The sequence below is a fragment of the Alosa sapidissima genome, chromosome 14 (genome assembly GCF_018492685.1).
Source record: "Alosa sapidissima isolate fAloSap1 chromosome 14, fAloSap1.pri, whole genome shotgun sequence".
Lineage (NCBI taxonomy): Eukaryota > Metazoa > Chordata > Actinopteri > Clupeiformes > Clupeidae > Alosa > Alosa sapidissima.
Genome location: NC_055970.1, coordinates 28,290,768 through 28,317,563, shown reverse-complemented (window position 1 = coordinate 28,317,563; position 26,796 = coordinate 28,290,768). Strand labels below are relative to the sequence as shown.

At 42.2% G+C, this 26,796-nt stretch overlaps 1 protein-coding gene across 5 annotated transcripts in view; it reads right to left on the bottom strand.

Moving 5' to 3' along the window:
* The window catches only part of LOC121681686 (protein unc-13 homolog C-like), a 121,605-nt gene that overhangs the window by 74,109 nt on the left and 20,700 nt on the right, over positions 1-26,796 (bottom strand). For 3 of the 5 annotated variants that reach the window (XR_006022244.1, XM_042061561.1, XM_042061563.1), the window contains exons 1-7: positions 18,144-18,660; positions 11,770-15,628; positions 8,279-8,301; positions 7,824-7,861; positions 6,028-6,106; positions 4,095-4,100; positions 3,324-3,395 (exon numbers count right to left, since the gene is read on the bottom strand). Coding sequence is in view for 4 of the 5 variants with exons in the window: in XM_042061561.1 (XP_041917495.1) it covers positions 3,324-3,395; positions 4,095-4,100; positions 6,028-6,106; positions 7,824-7,861; positions 8,279-8,301; positions 11,770-15,382 (3,831 nt within the window). In the remaining variant the exon portion in view is untranslated. Of the gene's footprint in view, positions 1-3,323; positions 3,396-4,094; positions 4,101-6,027; positions 6,107-7,823; positions 7,862-8,278; positions 8,302-11,769; positions 15,629-18,143; positions 18,661-24,786; positions 24,896-26,796 lie in introns of those variants that run through there. The other 2 variants (XM_042061562.1, XM_042061564.1) reach the window with 2 other exon arrangements.

Here is a 26,796-nt window from a genome sequence, read left to right as displayed (position 1 = left end):
CTATTGGAATGAGCTTCATTAGGAAAGCTATTCCCATCTAGGACTAGGGACAGCATTTGTGTATAGCTAAATATTTGCTTAATACCAATTTAGCCATTTCATCTCATCTCATTTGATCATGTTAGCATTACCAAAAGGTGTGTGCTAGGTACTCTGAGCGTATACTATTAAAATCATACACATATTGGTGCTGGACTGAGGCCATAAAACCCTTTGAAGGGACATAATATCCGCTGGAGGCTTAGTTGTATGTCTGTGGCATTACTGGTAAAAATGTCAATGAACCGTAGAGACATAACATTGCTTTATTTGGCAATCAAGATTACATGTGACCATGAGTTCAATTGGAAACGTCCTTTAGGGACTCATGATGAGTACGGAGGAGCTTGCAATAAGAGGAGAATTGTTTAAGTGTGGTGGGTTGAACCCTACCACCCAAAATGTGACCAAAATGTAAAAATACAGCCTGTGGTGATGGTGATGTGTCTGCCACATACTCACACAATCATTTTAAGCATCTTGTGAGCAATAACCAAACATGCTGCTTGGCATTCACAGGGCTCAGGCCTTATTGTAAGTCACACAGTGTGTAGTGACAGGAAACATTTAAAGCCACCAGGGGGGAAAAAGGCACACACATGGCTAACCACAGCAGTTGGAGAGATGAGTTCAGAGAGGAGTTCAGAGATGAGCTCAATCTCGCGTGCCTACAGTGCAAATGAGAGGCATCGTTTAATGAAATGTTGAACGGTCAGGCGAAATCGAAAATTACTTCTTATTTAATCTGCCAAAGTTTCAACGAACCATATGTCAACGTGTTATCGGCTTGGCAAGGGGCCATAACAAGAAACACTCTCCATCAAATTTAAGGCAGCAGAGTCATCTAATGCCTTTGCTTCAAAGAGTGGGTGACCCCCCACCTCAGTCTACATCTAAGCTCACAGTCTCTCCCAGTGGCTCACACACAGATAAAGCATCTCTGTGTCAGGGTAAAGCTTTGGTGCACATTCTGTATTTTCAGCACTCAAAGCATCTCATTTTTCTGATGAAGTCTTTATTATGATTCCTAATTAGCAACTCCTAGCTCTTTGTGAGTTTTATTCCAGATAACATTGGCTCTCCAGAGTGAGGAGAATGGGGTTGCCAACAGGGTTCAGCTGCCCTGCTGAGAAAAGCGTGATGCCCCATTTGCTGATGCTGGTGGCAAGTTAGAAGTGGTTTTCATGAATTCTTTCTCTTGAACTCTTTCTTGGCGAATATCTCTTACAAATTGCATGGATTTAGCCTCAGAGACCAAACTCAATTGAGACAGTGACAGTCCCTGATTCTCTTTCTACTGTTTGTCTGCCTCTTCAGAGTCACTGCATGGTGCAGGACTAGTCACAATAATTGATGCCTGACACAAGTTTTTATCGATCAGAAGCTGCTTTCCTTGACTTAAAATATACAATCACTACCCCCTGCTACCATAGGCATAGTAACCTTGACAACCTGATAATGTTCAATAGCTCTCATTGTAGAGGTTCAGTTAGTATAATGCACATTCATTGCCCATTTAGTTGGTGTCAGAGAAGCTACAAGGCTATAGTGCATCAGGGGGCATTAGCCTTGAGCCTTCACCCATGGCAAACAATTGAGGGACTGGGCCATGATGATATATTCATCAAATATTTGGATGATATATTCATTGGGTTTTGAGAAAGATGTCCATGAATTACAATAGATGAATACAGTTATTTGAAGGTGGAACAGTCCTCAGAGCTATACCAAGTAAAGGTTAAAATAGACTCTCAGGAATTATATTACATGTTAATTTTTGGGTCAAAATTAAGTAAAATTGGATTTCTACAATACACTGTGATTTTGCCATTATGCTGAGTACTGATGTAATTATAGAGCCAGAATACCTGGAAAACATTAACATTTCAGATGAAGTTGATTGCTTTCCTCACTCCAAATCAATAGATATTCTCCTGAAGTATTTTTGTATGACATATGGCTGTGTTTGTTAGAACATGTTGGACCGTGATTCCTCACAGGGATGCTCTCTCATGTACTTAATGCAGCGGATAACACACCAACATCTGGTCGGCCTACTTACAACTGCTGTTCCAAATATGCAGCATGCCCGTTCTCATCTAAACATCTGACAGAGAGGCATGTGCACCTCAAGCTCTTCATTCCACATGACTCAGCTTGCTCCAAAGCCATTATATGTGGTCACCTTTCAAGAGCTCCCATCGGATGTTAGCAAGAAAAAAAATGACCCTACATTGGAGGATATCTCATTGGTCCAGCAGAAAAAGGAAATTGCTTTGTGACCACAATCAACCGAGATCTAGTCTAGACAGCACCAGGCTAGCAATTAACTGTTGTGCAGTAACATTCATTGTTCAATGTAGCAGTGACAAAAAAAGTGTTGGGATGGTTGCAGTAGTATACTTACAACCAAATAATTACACATTTATAAGCCTAAAAAAGCCTAACAATTCAAATTCAAACTTGGTTGTGCCTATTTACACTCTTAATGTAAAGCAGGCCTACATACAGTACAAGGAAAGAACTTTGTGGATATTGTTAGCACACAATATACTGTGTGCTTCACACAGATCAAGGCTGTGTCCATGGTGAGATTACTTAACCAGGTGAGCTACAGCACAGGCTTCAAATGCAACTCACACGCACTTTGCAGCCTTTCAAGAGAAGAGATGCATCACCAAAAAGCAGATGGTTATTGCGCATTACTCTCCACAATTGCATTAGAGCTCTCTTTTACTTATTTAGCAGATTGCAATCAATTGCATAGAGCTCTGGAGGTCAGCGGAAAATAGAAAAGACTGATTCTCTAGACATTGATTAAAGCTCTCATCCCTCTCCAACGCCTCGATTCCATTGCAGCTAACAAAAAGCAGGGAGCATAATTAAAAAGGGATCGCTGGCTACATTAAGAAATTGGCTGATCCTTCAAACATTTCAAGGAAGTCCTTCTATCACACTCTGATTCATCGTCCAGAATACTGGGAACCAAGTGTTCACCACAAAGTACACTATGAGCTGTAGCATCACAGTTCAGTCTCTGCACTTATTCTGTTCATATTCTTCAGCCAGATGTTGTGCAGTGTTTAACTGCAAGAGGCTGCTAAAAGTTTTGAATGTAACTCTGTTTGTTCCATCCCCATCCCATACCTCAACCATCTCAACTGGCTGACTGCAAGCCTGGCACTTTATATTAGCCATGCCTGGTTGGCTCCTATTAGCGAGTGACTGGCTGATCTGAGTGAGATTTATATGTGTGCGCCACTGTCTCTGGAGGAAACACTCACCAGATCCTCGTTGTTCAAGGTAGATCTGTTCACCAGGGCGAACGAAATGCCTGCCTTTCGAGCAGCCAAAGTCTAGGGGAAGAGAGAGTTGGAACAAAAAGTAATTGAATCAAAGTTGTCATGTGAAAATAGCATGAGTGAGCGAGAGCACTGTCATGGGAACACAGCAAAAGTTGATTTGCACTTGCTATTATACAGTATGTGTTTAAACGCTGTTCACAAGGTGTGGAGGTGGAAGGGAAAAGACGGCAGGTACACTGCTATTTAGAAACCAAAGAAGCTCCAAAGTGCCTAGTTCACCCCCACTCTCTGCCTGTGGGTGTGGGTCTACATGTATCTAGGTTTGAACAGTAGGTGTTGTAAAAATGTGTCTAGTCCTATAAAAATGGTGTATGCAATGGAGGTTCTAGCAATAAAAGCAAAACATTTAACTTTAGTTTTATTATAAACTGCCAGGCTCATCCTTTGTTCAGCTTATACAGTATTTACAATTATGAATGGCTGAAAAGCTGCAGGCCCTTGATCTTACATATACAAAGCAATGGCAGGATAAAGCTGAAATTTTAGACACATCCTGTTTACTAAGAATACATGACTGTTATTGTACCCCACAGGGCAGGTAAACTGAAAAGATAAACATTCAAAGACACACAAGAGTACCCACAGGAATTCAGCAAGCATGAGGTAGATCACTAGATCAGTGTACACCACTGCAGTAATGCAAAATGGCATTAGTAGGCCTACTAAAATAACAATTGCAAAGGAACTTACCAAAGCCTGGTATATCCAGTGGCATAAGAAGAGAATGCAAAATAAAGAGAATTACAAGATGTCTACAGAACAAATGTAAATAACATCTCACATACAGCATTTTGGCATGGGCATTTCTGCGGCCATGCAGAATACATTGTGATTCTCTCACCAGTAAGCAGAGTGAAACTATGCAGCTGTGCTCATCATTACTTTGGTATCCTTACATACCATAATTACTGATTCATGCATTAACATCTAACAGTTCACTCATGCTTCTGTATGCATGTATGTGTGTTTCTTTTTTTTTTCAAATATTGGTCATGAAGCTTTTCAAAATAATATTTCTGCTGTCTACACTGCACATTAGACTCACAAATAGACAAACACATGACGCACACATTTCTTTTGTGTAGAGCCAGTGGCACACCACTGACTCACGTTAATAATAGGAGGTCAATTTTGATCAATAATCTCCAGGTAATATTGATAGAGAAAGGGTTTTAAAACACTCAGCTGGAGCCAAAGGAGGTAATGCAACAAAGAGGAATGCAGACATTGACAGCTGACAATATTGAGCTTGTCTTTACCATCTACCAAAGCACCAAATTACTGTAGCACCAAACTTATGGTAAAGACCCATGGGAAGCCATTTACACCTTAAGCAAAGGAATGTAGGAGAGGATAGGTGACCTCTACATGAACTCAAAGTGTTGATGTAAGTTTACTGAACATGCACTATCACTGCTGAGGTTGCTGCAGGCAATACCATCATTGTCACAACCATAGAGAAAACATAGATCACTGTGTCCGGGTGTGAATTGTGAACTTTAATCAAGGACTTCAAAATGCATTGGTATGTGTTTTGCACCCCAATGTCAATTGCAGGCGCCCCTCCTGTCCCGAAGAAACATAAGACTGCTGTTGCCCTGAAGCAATCACACAGCCGGTCGGGGACAGGGACAGAGGAGAGGAAGCATGAGAGGACCAGACCAAATTTAACCTGACTTCATCCGAGTGTAAAAGACTTTGTGGTGCACTGCTTTTACATGATTTAAAAGCCTTGGCACAGTTAAATCAGAAGTCAATGAAGTCCTCAGATATATTTTTGGGTCGAGTTGTCAACATTTCGTGTTAAAAATTTGCCTCTGATTCTCGCCGGGGACTGAAATGTCCAGGCACCGGCCTAGCAGAAATCTGACAACCCACTGAAAAATATCACCCATAGTAATTATGGGATCATGTGGGAATGGTAAATATACACGCAAAACCCAAAAACAAAAATGACACCCATACTTACCAAGACATTGTTGGTTTTTAATTTCATGCGAGATATGGACAAATACAGCATCATTTTTTGTCCTTCAATGCTTTATGAACATTTGCAAGTAATTACGTGTGAAACATCAAGCCATGTTATGCTATGATAAAATAATATGTAATATTTAACTTAAACTGAAAAGAGACAGACACATTTTCAAACTTACACAATTACATGCTAATTCTTCTACTGGTGTTTCGGACACCAACAAATATGAATAATGCTTTTCCATACATATTGTAATAAGACAAATACAGACACACAAATGTATATACAGAAACATGTTTAAGACAGAAATTAGTCATTCAAACAGCAGTCATTCAAAAAATATTTTTGGATAAAATAAAGACTTAACATGAAATATGAACTCACAAGACAGACAAGACACTGTGTGTCTATTATCCTAATAGCAGAGCAAGCACTGAAGAACCATCAGGATCAAACACCTTTCTTTTGCCTTTCACTTGCCAAATTAAAGTGACTTACGACATAGTAGGGGTGTATTTACATATTAATATGGAGCACTGTAGCAGACAAGGATGTCACCACACTCATCCTACTGAAGATAACATGGAGGAAATTGGATAAACTCAGTATAAATCAAAGATAACCTTGTTGAGGCAGATAACTCACCAGGTCTCGGACAATAGGCATGGTCCTCTTGCGACGTAAATCTGGCATACTGTCAATACCATAAAGTATGCTGCCAGCCCTGCAGAGGCAGACAGATTTAGTGTCTATTAATATCATAATAATGCTGTGCAGTGTAAGACATTACTGGGCTAAAAAGGGTGATTTGATTTAAGACTCTGGCAAACAACACAGGCCATACGTCACTCGCCACACTTTTCCCACGCTTGGCTCTGCAGTGCGTGCAACCAACCCACCCCCCACCCCCCATGCCAAATACTTGCAGACACTTGCACAGCAGGGCAGGTGAGAAACCTGTCACTGACCCAAACAGCACCCTGGAAGGACCTCTGTGCTGTGAGATGACGGGACAACACCAAAATAGAACAGGCCAGGTGTGGCTGTCTGAAGCCAGCTCTCGCTCTAGCCACTATGCGTGACATGGAATAAAGTGTCATGGTCAAAGCCAGACTTGCCTGGCTGCCCTGACCACTCATTCACTCCCCCACACACACACACACACACACACACACACACAGACAGACACACACAAACACAAACACACACACACACACACACACACACACCATCTGAGTCCAGCCACCTGCATGTAGCGCAGTAGACAGAGACACATGGAGATCTGGGTAACTGACTATGTGTAGAGATAGAAAATTAAAGGATTGCACTTATGCTGACATCAGGGAGAATAGTACAAGAGGAATACAAAGACATGTAAACCAGTGCTGTCCGTTTACACTCTCTGCAACTTGAGGCATATGAATGCATAAACAGACTGAATAAAATAACCAGAAGTTGAAGCAGGTTTCTACCTGCTGCATTTGGAATGAAAGGGTCTGGACAACCTCTGTTCTTACGGCTAGATTCGGAACGGATACTTCAGGGCAAAATTACTAGTTTCCCCTCTGCTAAGAGCCCCTTAATCAGCCTCTCACAGATGGGGTATTGGTTTAGGGCACGGAGCAGAAACTGCAGATTTAAGCATGTCTGGGAGTAGCCTCTTATCTCCCCAGCTTTATGTAAGCCCACTTCATGAATGTGATATGCATATCAGACCAATACAGTAGCTGAACAGCCCTCAGCTCAAGAACACCTCACTGATATGGGCCCCTTAAAATGGACTTCATGATATTTAAATGTTTATGTCTTCTACACTGTGCAAGCACATGTCCTCTAGCTATATACAGAGGAGCAACCACTTTGATCATTTAAAGTGTACGAAGAAGATCCATAAAGTAACATTAATGCTACAAATGATAGCTATTCAAAAGGTTCTCTACGTGGGCAAATGTACTGCCAGGAAGCTGCTGTTTGCCTGTCTATCTCATTACTACACTAGCCCAGTTTCTCCGTCTCTAGAGAAACAGACTGTAGGAAGGTATGAAATGAAAGTTTCACTTCTCCCTTGACCCGTGATTCTCAGGGATATCACTTTTGGAGGGGCTGTGTGGGTTTTGCAGATCACCTCGTGTGCACCCTACCGTGACAGTGACAGCTCCCATTCCTATGATACTCACTGGGTGACATCACTGCACTGGGCCCTTGGCCTCTATTTATCACTGCCATTCTTCCTGCACAGTTCACAGGGAACTCTTGCAATGTTATAAACTGAAATTTCTCAGTGGACAGTCAAACACACACAATCCATTCACCATACAGCTACCATACATCATACCACATCAATCACAGAGTCCTGTAGGAGTTCAGATCATTAACAAGTCATATGTGCAGGGAAATCATTTTTATGAGGCATGAAGTGATCTCAGGTGTGTTTGACTTACCCTCCTGAACCCAAAGCATCCAGAGCATTTCCATGACCCTTTGGAATACACACAAACACTCTTGTTACCATGTGTTCATTGAAAATATAGACATTCTACATAATTTTTGCAAAACATGCACAAATCAAACGTAACACTGGTTGGTCAAATAAATTAAACAACAAATTAAAATGCAATCTGATGGAGAAAATGGGGACGGATGTAACAAACCAGTTAGAGGTTGTGTACATCTCACATTTACATCTCAATGCATGCACAACAACAATACAAATCACATAAACAAGGGAAGGTACAGGTTTTATTCCACATTCCACAATCACTCATGTAAAAGGATGGGGGTGTCAAGGACCTTCTAATCACTTGTAATCAATGTGGAGAGTCCCCACACAGTTCTAAGCAATGGTACAAAGGATAAGGCAGGGACATGAATGGGAAGCTATAGCATAGACTTAAACCTGTGAGTCCAAAGCACTGCTATCTGAAAAGAGAAAGAGGAAGAGTAAGACACACAATAGGGCCAACAGACTTGGAGGATGAGTGGTCATAGCCATAGCATCTCTTTGGCATGATGAGGTGAGGTGATGTGAGCATTAGACGTTTTAATGAGCATTATCCCCCAGAGGCAAGAAAAACTATTTTCTGATTTCAGTAGCTTAGCAATAACAGAGTTAACCCTTCATGACACTTCTGAAGGGCCAGGCGTCTCTAACATGCCCAACAATGATGAAACAATACTCAGAAATGGTGGCGCAACCAAACAAATGCTGGTCCAGACAGTGTGGAAGTGAATATGAGTCAGTGGCACGACACATTGAATGGCAAGATCCCTCCTGCTGCTGATTTGTGATACTGCTACTGCTGCTGCTGCATTGTGGCTCTGATCAGATCTTTGCTAATGTTGAGCTGCTTAATAAAAATCTATTACAGCGCTTCGGTTGGGTGGTGCTCAGGAGCCACCTCATTTAGTGTGCCTGGCTGACTTAGTCTGATGATTCCTTACAACACACACAGCAAACTGGCTTGAATTTGTAAAAGTGTAGAGGGGAAATGCACAGAAAACACAGCAGTCACTCTGTGTTCCATAGGAAACTGTTATCTTATACTACTACAGTATAATCTGACTAGGTAAACTAGCAGTAGGACATTCCATTTAAAAGAAAGCCAATTTAATGACAGACTGTCTGTATGATTACTGAATTACATTGGACAATGTAAAATTGTTCACAAATTAACCTCACTTGCCCATAATCTCTCTGGAAGAACTCCAAAAGCAACAAAATAAAATAACCACAAATTCAGTGCTCACTTCATACTCCTGGCACTAATGCCTCATTCATGAATGAATGGCCTTGTTTAGCTGATTTTTTTTTTTAGATAAACATGAGGAGCCAACCTATATATCTGAAGCTGTTTTTCGTGTGTGTGTAATGATAATCATAATACTTCAATAACATACTGTAAGATGAAGATACTCCATAACTGATGTTCATAAGTGTTTTATTGTTCTATTCATCATACAGTTCGCCTTTGTGTGAGATGTGATATACAGTATAAAACATCTCATGAAAAATGGGCTCAGGGTAGCTTGGGCTTAATAGGAAAGACTGCCTGATAGCACTAAAACGTCTGCAACCTATTTGAAACAACATACTGAGATCCACAGCTTAGATCGTACCAAACCAATCAAAAGCTTTTTCAGTCATACAGTATACCCAATACTCACAGAGTATTGCTGCTGCTTCTAATTGACTACACAGAGCAAAAGACTAACCCATGCGGAAATGCCTGAAATCGCTATTCCTGCTTTCAAAGGCGGTCAACTGAAATCATTCCCATTTGAATAGTGATTGCCTGCAGTTGAAACCCACCAACCAAAAATAAAACAAAGCAGCACAGTGAGTTTACAAATGGATAGCCTTCAAAACACACTGGCAGAAAGGGAAAGAAACAGGGCGGCGCAGAGAAGGACGAGTGGCCTGCACACTTAGCCCCTCCCCTGAACACACAGTGGCCACGTGTACAAGACGGAAATAAATATTCTAAGCAACGCTGACCTGGTTAGACAATGCCCTTGGGAGTCCAAATCAGCATCTCAATACAGTAGCTGCTGGAGTTAAGTGAAGATTGGTCTGGCAGGAGGAACAACTACGCTAAGGCCCCTATGAAAAGCTTTTAACATGTGTGCTTTAAAAACATTTGATTTTTTAAGTACAGAAGAGCAAAAAGCACTGGATGCAGGGAAACATCACATTTGTCCATCTGTTTTCTGTTCTTGAGATGAAAATAATTAGAAAGTAAAAGCCTGAATAAAATGTAGCCCAGTCTTAAGATAATACAGAGGCAGGCACTGTGGTATTAATTTTAATAACACTTTAATAAGAGTTTGTTATGGATATTGCTTCGCTTGTATGTCAGTTCAAAGTTTTATCTAGTTGTTGGGTTGCAGTTAGTGCTTGATATCATATTCTACAAAACTAAAATGAAAGGGAGAGAATCTAGTGAGAAGAAAATAATCCTTTTTTAAAAATACTGAAGCCAATTGCTGTTGATACCAATACGTTGAATCATGCTAGGCACAGAATGGGTTTAAACAGCAACACTGTTCCCTCTTTCTTACAGACTGACACCAAGACAACAACAAGCCAGCTGGGACAGCACTTGGAGCCATGTGCTCCTGTAGTGCCAAAGACATTAAAATAAACAGAACTGAATATACTTTAGCTATATGGATGTGATCACTTAAAAGATCAGAATCTAGATACAGTATGTGAAACTGTAGCTCTCCCAGAGCAAGTGGAGACTGTATCTCACCCACCGACCTACTGGACTCATACAGGGTTTCTACCTCATACATAGTGACCACTACATTACAGTACACGTGACACCCACTTTAAACATGACTGATAGACAGTTTTTAAACCAGGAAAGTATCAGTGAAGTGGATCAATTAGAAATGAATGGCTCTGCCCACAAAGCAACAGCAATTCCCAGCAAACCACTGGTGAACACTACAGAATATTGTGTCTGAAGTTGTCAAATCTAGGTCAAAAGCCTGTTCACTTTGAATAAGGCTGAAGATATTCCCTGGGCTCCTTGTGACTGTAATAGAAAGACCTCTGCACTAAGCACACTCACAGCCATTCAGCAAAGATGCACAAATAGCATTTTTCTGTTTTGTTTTTAACACCCAGCACTCATTCCAGACTGATTTACAATTTGCTTTATCATTAGATATTCGCTAGGGATAAGGATAAACTTAGCATTGTGACTATAACATATTTTTCTTTATGGTGTATTATAGATACATCATTTCTTTGTACTATAAATGTGGTTTTAAAACACCATTTTTCAATTATAGATTAAAATGCAATCTAGTGAGATGTTCTTTATACTGGCTATATAGAAGTGATTACAAAGCTCATTTGTAAAATTAATTGGAGGAAATAGCTTCTTGTTTGAAAGCCATGTGTCACTGATGCTTGACGGTAATACATTGAGACAGCATAACCATTTCACTTTTAAAGAACTGATGGCAGCAAAGGGAACATGGGTGTCAAACCCTCTCATATCTATTCAATTTTTAATACAAGTCCAAAGAAAAACTCATGCTTTCCTAATAGGTCTACTTAATATACATTGTGAAAAAACTCACTGATGTCAGATTTGAACACCAGCCTACACAATAAAATGTGGAAAAATAGAATAACAACTAATGTATTAAATGTGTCTTCATCACTGAGATCAATAATCAAGTTCACACAGCCCAGGGTCTATTTGATAGAGTCTGCTAGTAGACCGCTTTGTCATACAACTATCTTTGTTACCTTGAATAAGTTGAAGTAATATATTATTTATTTTATAACTGAAGAACATATCTTTGGTGGAACTGTAAAGTATTTCACAAATACCGAGCTTATAAAAAAGAATGTAATTTAAAACACAATACCTCCTGCAAGAATCTGTTGCTCCAGCTCTGCCATTTGTTTCCTGTATGCTCTCAGCGCAGCCTCTTTGAAGGTTGGACGAATTCGCTTCTTCGGTGGTGCTTCAGCTGGAGGTGGAACAGGTGTAGTTTCAGGTATGTTTTTGTTTTCATCCTCTTGCTCCACACCTTCTTTGACCACTTCTTCCTTGGTAATCTCTATGGTTTCCTCTATAACCTCAATATCCTCGATTTCCTCAACTTCTTCAATTTCATCAATGTCTTCAGTCTCCTCGTTGTCATCTGCGTCCTCAGTCACATCAATATAATCAACCATGGCCTCATATTCTTGTGTGTCCTCTGTCATTGGGTTGTCATCATAGTCCTCAACATATTCCTCATCGTACTGGTCATCAAGGCTGCAGTCATACTCCAGAACAATATTTCCACCCTCTTGGTCCGCCTCGTAGTCCTGAGAGGCCTCTGGCTCTTGGTATTCCTCTTGGTACTCAGGTTCCTCCTCAGGTTCACTGGCATTGGTTCTGTTCTCTAGGTTGGCAAGCACCTGCTCCATCACTTCAACATAATGTGTTTCATTGTCAACGGGTTGCTCAGTCGCCTGCTCTTCATCCTCTGCCTTGTAATAAAATGAATCGGCGTACACATCAGAGTCAATGGTGGTGCTTGAGTCATTGGGTGTGGATTGGGACTGGGTCCTGAATCGGCCCATAAATGAGGAGCTAGCTGGTTCCTCTGTGGGGGCACTGGTGCTCTGAGAGCCTTTATTCCAAACAACTTCTAATGCCGATTTGGCTCTCTGTAGGGTGTTGCCAAATCCAAAGCTGAAGCTTTTGTCGGTGAGATCTATGCTGAGCCTACTGCTCCAGGATTTAGGCACCTCTTCTATTTGTTCTGTCCTGATTTCACTTTGACTGCGGTACATTGTAGCTGTTTTGTTCTGACTTTGTGGAAAGTGATTGACATTAACTTCTTTAAAGTGTTGGCTTGGGGGAGGTTGTGGTTGAGTGACTTGTTTACTTTCTACCACAGGTTTGCTTTCTACCACGGGTTTGCTTTCCACAACTGGTTCATTTTTTACAACAGGCTTGGTTTCAACAACTGGTTTGCTCTCTGTAACAGGTTTGATTTCTTTGATTGGTTTGCTCTCTGTAACAGGTTTGACTTCCTTGACTGACTTGCTCTCTGTAACAGGTTTGATTTCCTTGACTGACTTGGTCTCTGTTACAGGTTTGATTTCCTTGACTGACTTGCTCTCTGTTACAGGTTTGATTTCCTTGATTGGCTTGCTCTCTTTTGTTGCCTTACTTTCTTTCACTGGCTTAATCTCTCTAACAGGCTTGCTTTCCTTCACTGGTTTGATCTCTCTAACAACCATGCTTTCCTTCACTGGTTTGTGTTCTATCACTGGCATGCTCTGCATCATAGGCTCACTTTCAGTTATGAGTTCACTTTCAATTGCAATTTCACTATCTAACATAGGTTCAGTGGATGGGGTGCTATCGAGTGTCAGGTAATTTTCACCCTCAAACTGCAAATCCACCTCCAGACATTTAGTGATATTCTCTGGGAAGCCAGGATTGGCTGATGGGTCAAAGGGGCTACTGACCTCAGAAATTATGTTTTGCTCAGTGGAAGCATCAAGGCCAGAGTCAGCACCTTGTTCTAAGTGATGCCAGTCCTTCCATGGAGAGAGATCACCTTGCAGGGAAAGCTGTGAGCCACTATAGTGACTGCGGTCTCCTGATATGCAGACCAGTCCATTGCTTACACCACTGTCAATGGTCTCAGTTGTCTCCACTTCATTTGGCTCCACATAGGGTGGGTTTTCCTGACTCAAGGTCTGACTGGGAGGACTCGCATACCAAGCTGAGGCCATGTCCTCCTGTTTCCGTTGCCATAGCTCCTGATCTGAAGAAGAGAGAAGAGAACATCCATTGGTTCTGCTGAGGTACTGGCTCTCAGAGAAGTCCTCTGAGTAAGACTGGCATAGTTTGGAGCAGTCAGACTCAGAGCGGCTGAGTTTAGGTGTTGAGTAGTCACTTTGAGAGAGCCATCCAGGGGTTATGTCCGTATAATAAGGCTTGCTCTGTTTATCAGGGTCATCATAGCTATCATCGGCATAATGTACTGAGCTGACATATGCTCCATCATCAGAGCGGTCATGAGACTTTTTTTTGTCTGACTTACTTTTATGGACTGGCTTGGTGACCATTGCATATTTATTTTTGCTAAGTTCATCTAGCTCCTTATCACTTTCCATTGAGTCCCAGTCATCACTTTCAGTCGTCATTGCTTTCTCCTTGGCAGCAATTTTCATATCCATACTCTCATATGTTTGGGAGGAGCTAATCCCTTTCTCTTTCTTCTCTTTTACTTCCTGACCAAAGCCATCAGTGGAGATTGATATACCTGTTCCTTTAAGTTTATAGCTCTTTTTTAAAACTAGATCCCTGTCTTGTGGGGATGAAAAAATAACTATAATGGGACGCGGTTTCGCATTCGAGCATTCTCTTTGTTGCCCTAATCGATGGGCCAGTTCAATTTTTAGTGTCTTGTGTGCTTCAGCAAAACCCATTTTCTCCCTCAGAATTTGATAAATGAGATCCTCTGTTTTCTCAAACTTGTCCTCAGGCACATTTAGAAATCTCAGTGTAGATTTGTTGGTCTGATGGCTAATCTGCTTGATGTAATCATGTATGTCGCGTGTCTCTCGCCTCGACTGCACAAAGCCTGAGCGGAGCTGCTCGATTTCACTCTGCACCACCTCCACACTACTAGAGATCTCATCAATGGAGTTCTTGAGCGCATTGACGTGGCCACGTAGCTCAGAGAGTTCTGTCTCGATTTGGCTGATCCCCTGGAGCTCCTTAAAGATCATCTCCATCACATCCTGGGTTTGACTAATGCAGCCGGTGGAGCTGGACCCGGGCTCCAAAGTTGGGGTCTTGTGCTGACGGCCAGCGCGGTCCAATGACTTGCTCCTAATGCCCAGGGTCTTCCTCCAGTTGCTCACCTCGGAGTCGGAAGAAACACACTCCTGACTCTTCTTCCATTTTCTTAGCTTCCGCAGTGCACCTAACCGAAGTGTATGCAAGCTGGTGCGTTCAACCCTCTCACCCTCTGAACTCCCGTCCGAAGGAGCCAGACTGATTAAACTCTTCCTATTCCTTCTCACAGGCATGGTATAAGCTTTTTGTTCATCGAATCTATGGACAAGTTTGGCTTCACTCAGAGAGTCAGAGTAACTACTATCAATGGACAAGACTTCATGAAAGACACTTTCATTATTGTTCAAGAGAGCGTTTTTTTGTAGTCCGTTAGCGATGGCTACACGGTAACTAAAGGTTGGAGAAAGAGAAGAGCAGTCGTTTTGTCCGTCGTCGTCTTCAAGAGAAATGTTGCGTGCAGATGAGCATTTAGATATTTTTTTCACTGTGGTTTTTAAAGCTGTGGACAATGTTGGATTCCGAGCATGCAAATCAGGGGTCAATTTGGGTTCTTTTTTAGTTTCACTGCTCTCTTTCTTCTTTGTGGTATTCGCCAATTTCTTTGTAAACATTCCTTTATAAATCTTTATAATGTAAGATGATAGCTTTTTGAGATGGGCAGAAACCATGGAGGGCAATGTTTTAGCTTTTTTCCTCCAGATGCAGCGAAGCACAACAGTTTTAAAATCCAATTGTGGCCAACAACTAGCACATAAAACACTTATGAGTTCTGAAAGCCAGCCCTGAGGGACGAAGAGGGTTCTTGATAAGAGTCGTCCTTAGATGCAGTCATGCCAAGCTAAAATATTGTGTGTCCTTGTGGCGTGCAGATATCTTGTAAATCCAACTGCGTCCTCTTGCCCATCCAAAATGATCTACAAAGTGAAAGCAATTAAAATATTTTAGTATGCATGGAATATTAATGTTTGTAGTGTGCACAATGTCATAAACCTTTAAATTACATTTCATATTTGACATTCAGTGTTAATATAAGACAGCTAATGTATTCAAGTCATGGCCTAATCAGCACATGTTGATTAGTGTGAAAACAAAATGGTGGTCCTAGGTTCCCTGAATTTATTTGATGAGTTATGTGGTGAGTGAGACCAAGGCTAATTTCATGTCTCATATAAAAACACGAGGTGGACTCCCCTATGCGCTCTTATTGGCTATAGATTTCTGAAGTCCATAACAACAAGGCAATTACTTTAATTGCATCGATGCTCATGATGCTGTGTTAGCATGTGTTTTTGCAGGCCACTATAAGGCAGATTCACAACAGACACTCTAAGGCTCAGTGGTTAACCATGAGAGTTTATCTGTGTATCACAACAACCACAGATTACTTCCAGTATGGAACAAGAGAGAAGCAGCCAACTAATGTGCTGCATTTTAAAAGACCATGTGACAATACCAGTTTTCCTGTCTAGATACAATGTAAGCACAAAGCATACTGATTGAATTTAATGTCATAATATCCACACAGACATGTAGCTATATTTGAGCACAAGAACAATGGAGCTATATTTAATCTTTCCACAGAAAACTTTACTGGACGTTATGCCTTGAATAACGCAAGTGTGTTTTAGTTCATAAAACACTCTGATCGATATTGTTTCTGAAGTTCCTTTGCAATCCATCTCAGAAGATAATGCAGCAATTGGCAGCTGAGCCACATTAATTCCAGAATTCAGAATTCTGTGTCCAGTGCCCGATGCATACAGCTGCACAGTTTGCATAATAACAACTGAGCAAAATGTTCACCTCAAATGTACTGGAAAATACAATATCACCATTAACCTTTAGCTTCTCAGCTGTAGCTACAGTATTGCAGAGCAAGAGCAAGTCTGTTTGTTCAGTGGGACTGTGTATTATTTATAGTATAAATCGTTTCTCATTCAACATTTACAGGGCCAGGGCCAACATTTACATGATCAAATAATCAATGTACTTTAGAATTGGCTAATTGTCTGAAAATTGAGAAATAGAAAATTGAGAACATGGAATAGCATAAATAATTGATAATACACTGCACAGTGAGTGCTTGCATATTTTCTGACCCAATCTATTTCTACATAACCAGTCTACAAGCATAGTATACCTATATACCTACCTGTATAACCACAAACATAAGCCACATACTATCATAAAACAGGAACTGGAGATCCATTGGCTTTGGTACAGAATACACTAACAGAATAGGCTGTGCCATTCTTGTGTGTAACTGAAATGTCAAGATTTGCAAACCCTTGGTGTTGAATATAAGTGCACATCAAACACTTAATTTGTGTTGCAATCGAATAATTTGCTCACATTTTCATTCTTAACCACATGATATTTTCCCCCATTTCCATCTCCAATGGGTGCTTCATTCTGACATTGAGTACGTTGGTGGATGGGCCAGTATTACTGACAGAGATATCAATATGGGGCAGACACCAGAGGGCTTGACCTGTGCATTACAGGGAGGAACTGTGACAACTTCAGCTCTCACTGATGCATATTTAAGATAGTCGATGACTGAAAGGAGCCCCACCCACACACTACCACTATCACAACTCGGCTCATGCCGTAGCTCCCGAGATCCCCCAGTGAAAGGAGTCTGTGTTTAAAACACGAGGATTTTCTGTTTGCACACAAACACCACTCAAGAGGAGGACCCCCATACTTCCTACTGCATGCAAAGGCTCGTTTTTGCCTATTTGTTTTAAATGCCGGCATCACGGTGCATCAAAACGGCTAAAAGGCTGTCTCAGTCCGCGCTCATTTAACGGACACTAATATGTGCACATTCCGCATCAGTGAGCAGTGCATGCTTGCAGGCACATGCAGATTGCGAGGTCTCGTAGAGAGAAGTGATGGATTACTGAGACTCTGGAGCTTAGAGAATCACAGAGGTCTCCCCATGACAATAATCTAGTACAACGATCGCATCAAGCTTTTCCTCTACATCCAAGCTGAAATGGGTTAATCTCCATAATAACGAGAGTCATACATGTGAATCTGCCCAATGCCAAACATACAGCAATGCATGCTTAAGGTCAGGTTTCACAAATTATTGTGTATTATTGCAATGAAATTCTACTTGATGTTCCAATCTTTTCAATTACAAAGTGTAGCACATCATAGCTATATCCAGTGAAAATGACATGCATATGTGTCCATCCATGCCATGCTATTTAACCCCCTACTGTATTTCTGACACAATCTGCACAGTGCAGACACTACGCATAAACCTTTGTAAAGCCCGGTGAGAGAAACGAAGCAACAAGGAGCACCAGTTTCATTCACACACACACACACACACACACACACACACACACACACACACACACACACACACACACACACACACACACAGCAGACACTGGGAAGCAGAGCAAAACCTACCTGTATCAGCTCCAACACAACCCCCCCCGTGCTATTCCGCCTGTTTCCTTTCCTGCTGCATGGAAGCAATGTATCAAATATTAACAGAGGGCTGTGCCTTCCGGAGGAGACGACTGAAGAATTCCCTCCTTATAGACTAGCGGAGACCGCGATGGCACGGCACAGCACAGCAAGCAGCAGCCTGCTAACGACTGGACACAGGAGCGACGGACCCTGTCAGTCGCTCGCCTGCTCCTCTCCCAGCGCGTTCCATTGCCTTCTTGCAGATGCAGTCAGGGGATACTGGCAACCGTGGGTTCAAGTCTGCTCTCCATGGTGCGTGTGTGTGTGTAAGCAGCAGCGGCAGCAGCAGTGGCGGCGGAAGCAGCAGTGTCTCCTCCTCTCTCTGCTCTGCCTCCTCTTTCTTTTCACACTCCTCACTTCCCCTCGTCTGTGCGTGTGTGTGTGCGCGTCTCTCTTTTTCTCTCTCTCACACACACACCCCCTATCTCTCGCACTCCCTTATATCTTCACTCTTTCCCTCTCTCTCTCACACACACACACACCCCATCTCTCGCTCTCCCTTGTATCTTCTCTCTCTCTCTCTCTCTCACACACACACACACCCTTTCTCTCGCTCTCCCTTATATCTTCTCTCTCTCTCTCTCTCACACACACACACACCCTATCTCTCGCTCTCCCTTGTATCTTCTCTCTCTCTCTCTTCCTATCCCTCTCTCTGTCGCTCAGTGTGATGTAGATGTGGTGCTGATGTCGAGGTGGTTGTCCTGTAGGCAGTGGGATTCTTTTCATCAACCCCTCCTCAGAAGGTCCAGTCACAAGCTGTGCAGCAGTGCAGATGATGTCTAGGTCTGAAAGAGACCCTCCAGCCCTCTTTTAGGAGCCTGCCTGAGCCTCAGTGTGTGTGTGGAGTGTGGAGCAAGTGGCCGAGAGCAGCAGCGGTGGCAGCAACCTCCCACTTGTCTCAGACGGAGCGTAATGTGCTTAGTGGGAGCGGCTGCTGGCGGGTTAAGCGCATGTGACGTGGGGTGGGAGAGAGCAGTAGAGCCACATCAGTGGCCGGCGTCAATGTGAGTGGTCAGAGGCTCGGACCCCCATCTGCCTGGGGACGGCATGCAGCAGCCATGTCTCACTCTCTCTCCCCTGCCACATCAGCCAAACATGACCTCCAGCGATAACTGGACCACTCTCCCTCCCTCTCTACCTCCCTCTCTCCCTCCCTCTCTCCCTCCCTCTCTACCTCCCTCTCTCCCTCCCTCTCTACCTCCCTCTCATCTCCCCTCCCCTCTAACTGCTCCTTCCTCTCACTTCCATCTAATTATGACTATCTCTGGAATCACATACATTACTATACATCCAGTTACTGTAGCTTGCCAGTCATCCAACTTCAACAATTATTTTATAAACACATTGACAGATATGCGTGTGTGTGTGTGTGTGTGTGTGTGTGTAGAGTACTTTATAGTAGTATTATAGAGTAAACCCTTACAGCTTGTTATTGAGTTCTAATTTGGCTCCTCTGCTGAAAGTGTTTGCTTTTTTGGTACAGTATATTTGTGTCCTCGTTTTATGCTAAGGAAATGGCACAAATGTCATGCAATCTCACAATTCTCACTAATTGTCTTCCACAGAATCAGGAGGAAGGCACAAATCCGGGGGAGGAGTGGAAGAAATAGAACTTGGCGAGCCAAAAAGACAAAAATTCAAAGGGGCAAAGAGAAGAGTGATTGCAGGCTGATAGGGGAGAGGAGAGAAATAGAGAGACTGAGACAGAAGAAACCAGGATGGCGGAGAATGAGACACAAACACACAGAAAGATTAAGTGTCCAGCATTGTGTGGCTGGAGCTCGCCCCCTAATGGTGAGTGTGGGGACATGCCATAGTGAATGCTCCTGTAGGGCTGGAGCGTAAACACGGCCAATCGTTTATCAGGCACAGGAGCTCATGCATGCATAATGCTCCCTCTCTGAGGCCGACACTGGGGACCACACTAACCCCGGGCTCAGACTCACTCCCCTCCCTGTCTTTCTATTAAGCCACACTGCACAGGAGAGAAAAACAGCCAACAGATATCTACCACAAGGCTATCCACACCCAGGCTGTCATTTTACGTGGGGTATGGTGTGCAAATGTCTATTGGAAAGATCCAGCTTATGCACAGAACAACATTCAACAACATAGGGGTGCTATCATTTTGGATAGAAACTGGATAGTCATTTCAGGGATGAATAATGTTTGACCTGGTCCAGGTCCAACAGTCACTGGAGTGGAAGCCAAGGCTCCATATTGGCATATGCTCTGATTTCTGTGGTGTCAAAGGAAACTGAAAATGTGAGGGATCTCCTGCTGACTGGAGAGATCCTCCTACTTTCTGTTGGTGAGTCTGTGGGCCAACTCGACCAGAACTACAACCACCTGGGCATCTGGTCTGATCACAGTGGAGCCCTGAGCATACAGCTAGCCCTGCACATTCGTACCGCTTCAGTGACCTACATATGGTCGCTCTGGCAGTAGAGCTACATGTCTGAGTACCCCAGGCTTTACCAACAGCTGACTGTAAACAGTTAGGATCACAAGCATGCTCTGTTTATGTGCCAGTGTAAATACCTCCACAAGTGTGGGTCTTAAGAAGCAGTAGTATCAAGCATATGGATGTTAAGCTCAAAATCAGTGAGTGAGATTACCAAAAATCCTGTGCTTACAGTAGCTTGGCCATTTCAGGAAAGGCTTATCTCATTGACATGGGTGATAAATTAAAGAAATGAAATGTAAAAATCCTAATGGCAGGATGTGGCATTTAAAAAAGACCAGAAGTCGACCACATGTATTGTCACACTGTGTGTACAGCCTATTTTCTTCTTCACCCAATATGAGGACCGATACCAGGCCGGATCACTCTCTCTGACATTTAAGGAAATTACAGACGCCAGTAGAATGAAAGGTCAACTATCAGGGAACAAAATATGAGGCCTCCTGTGGTGGACATCTGAGATGTCCTGTGTTTTATGCTGGGTCTCTATTTGGCATTAAGAAAAACCTCACAGGTGGGGTTGGGGGTGGTGATATGGTTCAATTACAACTGATCTCTGAAACATAACGAAGGTGTTCAAGTCAGGATTCAGTGCTCTACTACTCTGCTACATTTTGCATTACCCATGTGACAATCAAATATAATTTATGATTGTTATGCATGGCATAGATATTATACATTACTAGTTTATTCAAATAGTGCCAGAGCTGGACTGCTGCACAGATGGTGACTGCTTCTTGAATGTTTTGAGTATAAAACTCTACCAATGTCTTTTGGACTGGTGCAATGCAGATAAAATCCCCTTCTCTCTTCCTGCTAGTGTGCAGCAGAGTCCGGTGCTTAAAGACAGATAAGCCTGTAACAGGTCTCTGAGACCATGACCCATAAAGTCATATCCCAAAACAGACTGATGCAACCTTTTTGTAGCCATAGCAATTCTACAATACAGTCTTCTCTAGAAAGTGCACAGAAGAGTTTGATGTCAAGGAAACCATCTGTAGTATGTTGTCACTGAAGATGAGCTTTTTCCCCTGTAGCCTTAAGAGTCAACCTTTTAGAAATACATTTATAAACATGCGCAGAAAAAGTATCACAAGTCTGTCTCACAAATAAAGTGCCTTAATGCTTCATAGAACTGTTGAAATAAAACAAGTGGTACATCAAGAACACCTTTTTTGGAGTTCTCTACCCTTTCCAAAATTAGGCATGCCAAATTAGGCATGAAGTAAGAATTAGCTCCTTATAAACCTTTTGTTCAGTTTCACTCACTGTGAAAGACACTCCAAAATGAGGCAACAGTGTGAGGCATCAATAGTTTAGTGGAGCCAAATAAATATATAAATAATAAACACCTGGGGAGATGAACGAAGTCCAGTTCTTAGCTGTTCCGGCACTCTATGCGAGAACTCCAGTGTTTGTGCTCCATTTCCCCTGCAGGAATCCACCAGAGAGGTATGTGGGAGTGTGCTGATTGGACCCTGCGCTACAAGCACAGATCTGAGCACAGGGCAGAAGTACATTCAAAACCAAGCAAGCAGCCCCAGCAGTCCCCTCAGGATCCTAAACGCTCTTCTTGTTCACCCAGATGGTTTGCAGAATACAGGATGCCACTACACATAAGTGCCCTCAAGAATGTACTTGACAGAATAAGGCAAATGCAGTGAATTCACAGGAAAGGAAAAAAAATCACAACTTGCGGCAGTGCCTTGCCTTTGCGAGCACTCCATTGGCCCCAGTGTGGAAGGGAAACAGCAAGCTGGAGGAAGGGGCTGCTTATACTAGGAGCCTATTAAATGCAGTCAGTGCTCGAAGCCAATGGAATGTAATTAATCTATCATTTACATCAGCACACCTGCACCACAAAGACTCACAGAGGGAAGGAAATGTGCACTGAAAAGAGAACATTGCTATCTTCCAGCAGCCATCTTTGAGAGATGCAGCGGACTGGCAGATTTTGAACATAAAATACATCACAGAAGAGTTCCAGGGAAAGGCTGTGTGCTCAGAGAACAAATGAATGCAATCTTTGCATTTGAATTATCAGTAAAGGCTTACATTCATAAAAGCACTTATTCAGTCTCAACATTTGATACAGGCTGATTCTCGAGATAAGATGATGTCAGTTCATTGTATCTCCAGTGTGTATACCCCGATAACTGGTATAATAAAGGAAGTTATAAAGGAATTAGAGAGGGAATGAATAGGGTTTCAAAGGACAATAGGGTCTCACATTTCCAAATTAAAAAACAACTTTTTGAAGTCACTTCAAAAACAAGAGTCTGCAATAGTTGGTGAAACTAATGCCAATTATTTCTGAGATATGTATGCAATTTACAGATGTGTAAGTGGTCATGTTTGATTCTTAACTAATGATAACGGAAACTTTAGCACTAATTGCAATATGGCCACCTGTTTTTCCAGGAATACCTGTAATAAAACAAAGGCAGATGCTGAAAAATACCAGCACTCTCACAACTCTTACAACTGTCATGTCTTCTGAGTTCTTCTGAGTTCTCACTGAATTTTCAGTTTTATTGCCAGGGTGTAGCAATTTAATAATAATTGATATTTTGATATAAAAATATATAGTTATTTTATAGTCATCATAATCCTCTACAAAACCAAACACAGCCAACACAGAGTTCAACTGAGGCAACCATGTGCAGGAGAGATGCCAAGGCAGGAAAATTCAATTCACAAGCACCCTGGGTGTTACTCTCTCCCTCACCGTTTCTTTTCACACACACACACACACACACACACACACACACACACACACACACACACACACACACACACACACACACACACACACACACACACACAGCACACACGCGCACACACACACACAGCTGGTTACCAAAGGGGCTACTGGGGTTCACCAACATCCAACGCTCGGCGCCTGACAACACAAACCACATGAACTTTAGCCATTGTGAGTCAACTTCCTGTAAATATAGACTTAAGCACATAGTCCCATTCCCTTTTAAAAGGATGCAACAGTTTGATGTGCCAAGCCCAAGATAAAAAGATTCTCCCTGGAGAAGGTTTGCTTTGCTACACAAGGAATAAGATGATAATCTGCTAAAAATGAAATGAATGTGATAAGGAGGGAAAGGTATTCAGCAGATGGCTGTCTGTTGTTTGTTAGAGGGGAGGCAGCAGACCAAGTGTCTGCAGCATTGCTTGAGCTAATAAGGGAAGCATAAAGCACTGTTATTCTTCCACGGCTGTATGTAGAGACCCTGAGCTGAATTCAGACATTAAAGTTGCTTACAGTTCCATTGAGAATAACTCTAAACATGGGGGGTGGCAATAATAGTCTCTCCATTGCTTTGACATTACTTGACAGTCATTGTGTGCCAGTGATTCACTGGTAAAACATTGCTGTGGTCCATCAGTGTAACCCCATATCCCTGAGCTGTGGCATGATCTAAAACCAGGTAGCCTGGATTCAACCCGAGTTCTGTCAACCTGATTCATTTTCAGATGTCTTCTTGTCATCACTATAAATATAAATACATCACTAGAAATATGTGTTTTTATCAGACATATCAGGGACACATAGTTTGCCGTTATCCTTTGCTTATACCACAATAATGATAATTGGCAGGTGGTAGGTGTCCAAATATTTCTGTACAACACAGGTAGGGTAATGTACAGGTAAAGTAGGCCTACCAAGTCAACCAGATACTGTAATAAAAGATCAGAACTCCATATCAATGCTTTGGAAACTTCCTCCGCCTCATCCAGTAGATATGTAGCATACAGTAACTTCTGATGAAGTGAGTAAAAAGAGAAACACCAAGACAAGTATGAGTGACTAATTCAAGGCTGGTTCCTTTCATGTGCAAGATGCTCACACCTGTCATCCTAAACAGGCACAACAATATACTACTGTATGTCACTTAATGAATAAACAATGGAAGAGTTCTACCCAAGTCCTTAGAAAGTTACACTAGCTGTCAAAACAAAAAAAAACAAAAAAAAAATTCTCAAGCAACCTCCCCACAGGGGAATTCTGTTTGCAGATAGGGAACTGAGCAACTAAAGGGTTCTGTGTTCCGGATTATTAATGCTGCTTTCCTACAGGGACCCCATGCCAGTACCTACCTCCTGCCTTTCAACTCCTCCATCAAGCCAAACATCACTGGTAGAGACTGTTGGGCTGGTGAGCTCCTCTGGGTTGATGCTCTCTCCTCTGTGGTGTGAGGTGGGGGCCCTGGTACAGAGCATTTTAAATGTTTTAAACAAAGAAGAGGTACAGGTACATTTACGTCTACAGTATTAACATTAACAAGATGATTTCAAGATGATATCCACTAATCTAGCTTCATAGTAATACTATCCAAACTCATTCACAGCTTTACAAACTGACAGAAAAACAGCATTGGCAGTCAAGAAAAAATGTATGTAGGCCTACATGTATGTAGGCCTCCTTGCTGTAAATAAATGTACACATTCTACCGAGTGCAATTTTTGATGTTTGCAGGCATTGCTACTGCCGTTTACCACAGCATCTCTCGGTTTCGCTTCTATAGAGTCATCCCCTCTTGTCGGTGACTGGGCAGGTAGTCTGCCGACCTGGGGAAACATTAGTGAACTATCGTGTTCCAGACCAGTATCTCCCTGAGAGGAGATCTAGGTAGGTGTGGCCAGGCTAGTCCGGACCAATTCTCAATTGAACATAGGTCTAGTGTTAGCAAGGCTACAACTCAAAAGAATTACCAAAGAACGGGAAACACATGGCTATTATGTCACTAGGCTACACTACTATACCCATTATACAAAATTACTGGAGTGGTGGAAGATCTATGTCTCCTCCAATCCGACACCTCAGCAGTCGTGATTTCTGTGTGATCTGTAGTTTCATATAAACATATCAGCTATGAAAATATTAAACTCATTTTAATCTAGTAAAAACATCTAAAGTCTCTTTTTGCACTGTAGCTTTAATGCCAGTCCTCATCTGTAGGTGACTTTGGATAGAGGTGTCAGCTAAATGAATAAATGCAAGACATGTAAATGTAAAGTCAAAAGCTACAGCCTACATTAGGCTGCCCTGCACATTGGTAATAACAGAAAAGGCTAGAAGCAAGAATCTGTAATAAACAACAGATGGTACCACAATGGAAATCAGTGGAGTGCTGCCCAAATAACGCCCTCTTCTCCCCTGTCTCTTCTGAGGGTAGCCAATATTTGGTCTGTGGCAGTTAAAGGCTCTTCATTCACGGTTCCTATGTGCATAGGTCAGCTCGTTAAAGCACAAAGAATGTCTACACAGAGCAACAGGATTAATGGCTGGATTCTAGTATCTCAATCCTCTTCTAGAAAAAAACTCCAGGACCAGGCGTATTTCACCAACGATGTGCAGTTCTTGTTCGGTTAGTTTTGGACCATGTGTTTACACACAGAGGACAACAAAATGCTGGAATGATCCTTTCCCAATACACTTCAACTGGCAATGCTAGAGTTTCAGTTGGCTCTGGTCCATCCACGCAACAGTGCCCACAATTAGCACAAACTAGACTCTCTTAAGGAAAACTACTAATAACAACAAAATGTTATACCATGCGATATTCAACAGAATTTATGGAATACAACAGTAAGAAAAACTTACTCAAATACTGTTTGAGTGTGAATAGCCCTAGTGCTTAATAAATAAATAATTAGATGGTGTGGATTCATTTATAAATCCTGAATACATTATCAATATTATCATTATTATGACGCCGCGCAGCGAAGCGGCGGTCATATAGGTTTTTCTTTTTCGCATGTCCAAATTTCCATCAAGGATTCCCGGGACACAGAAAGACCGGGGTAGACGAAACTTGGTGGGCATGTAACCCCATATGGATAGCATGGAACCATCGTTTTCCCCCCCCGCTGGACTGCACCCCCCGAAAGGAGGGTTGGGCAGACACAGTTTTCTGTGAATATCTCGAGAACCGTAAGGTTTAGGAGGACCATTTTTTTTTGTATGTTGATCTCAAGGGGCCATGTCAACCCATTCCATAACCACTCATTTCATGTATAGTGCCACCTAGTTAAACACAAAAAAGTAAAAATGAGGTGTTGTAATCGCAGGTATCTGTGACCTAACATAGTCAAAACTGCACGAAA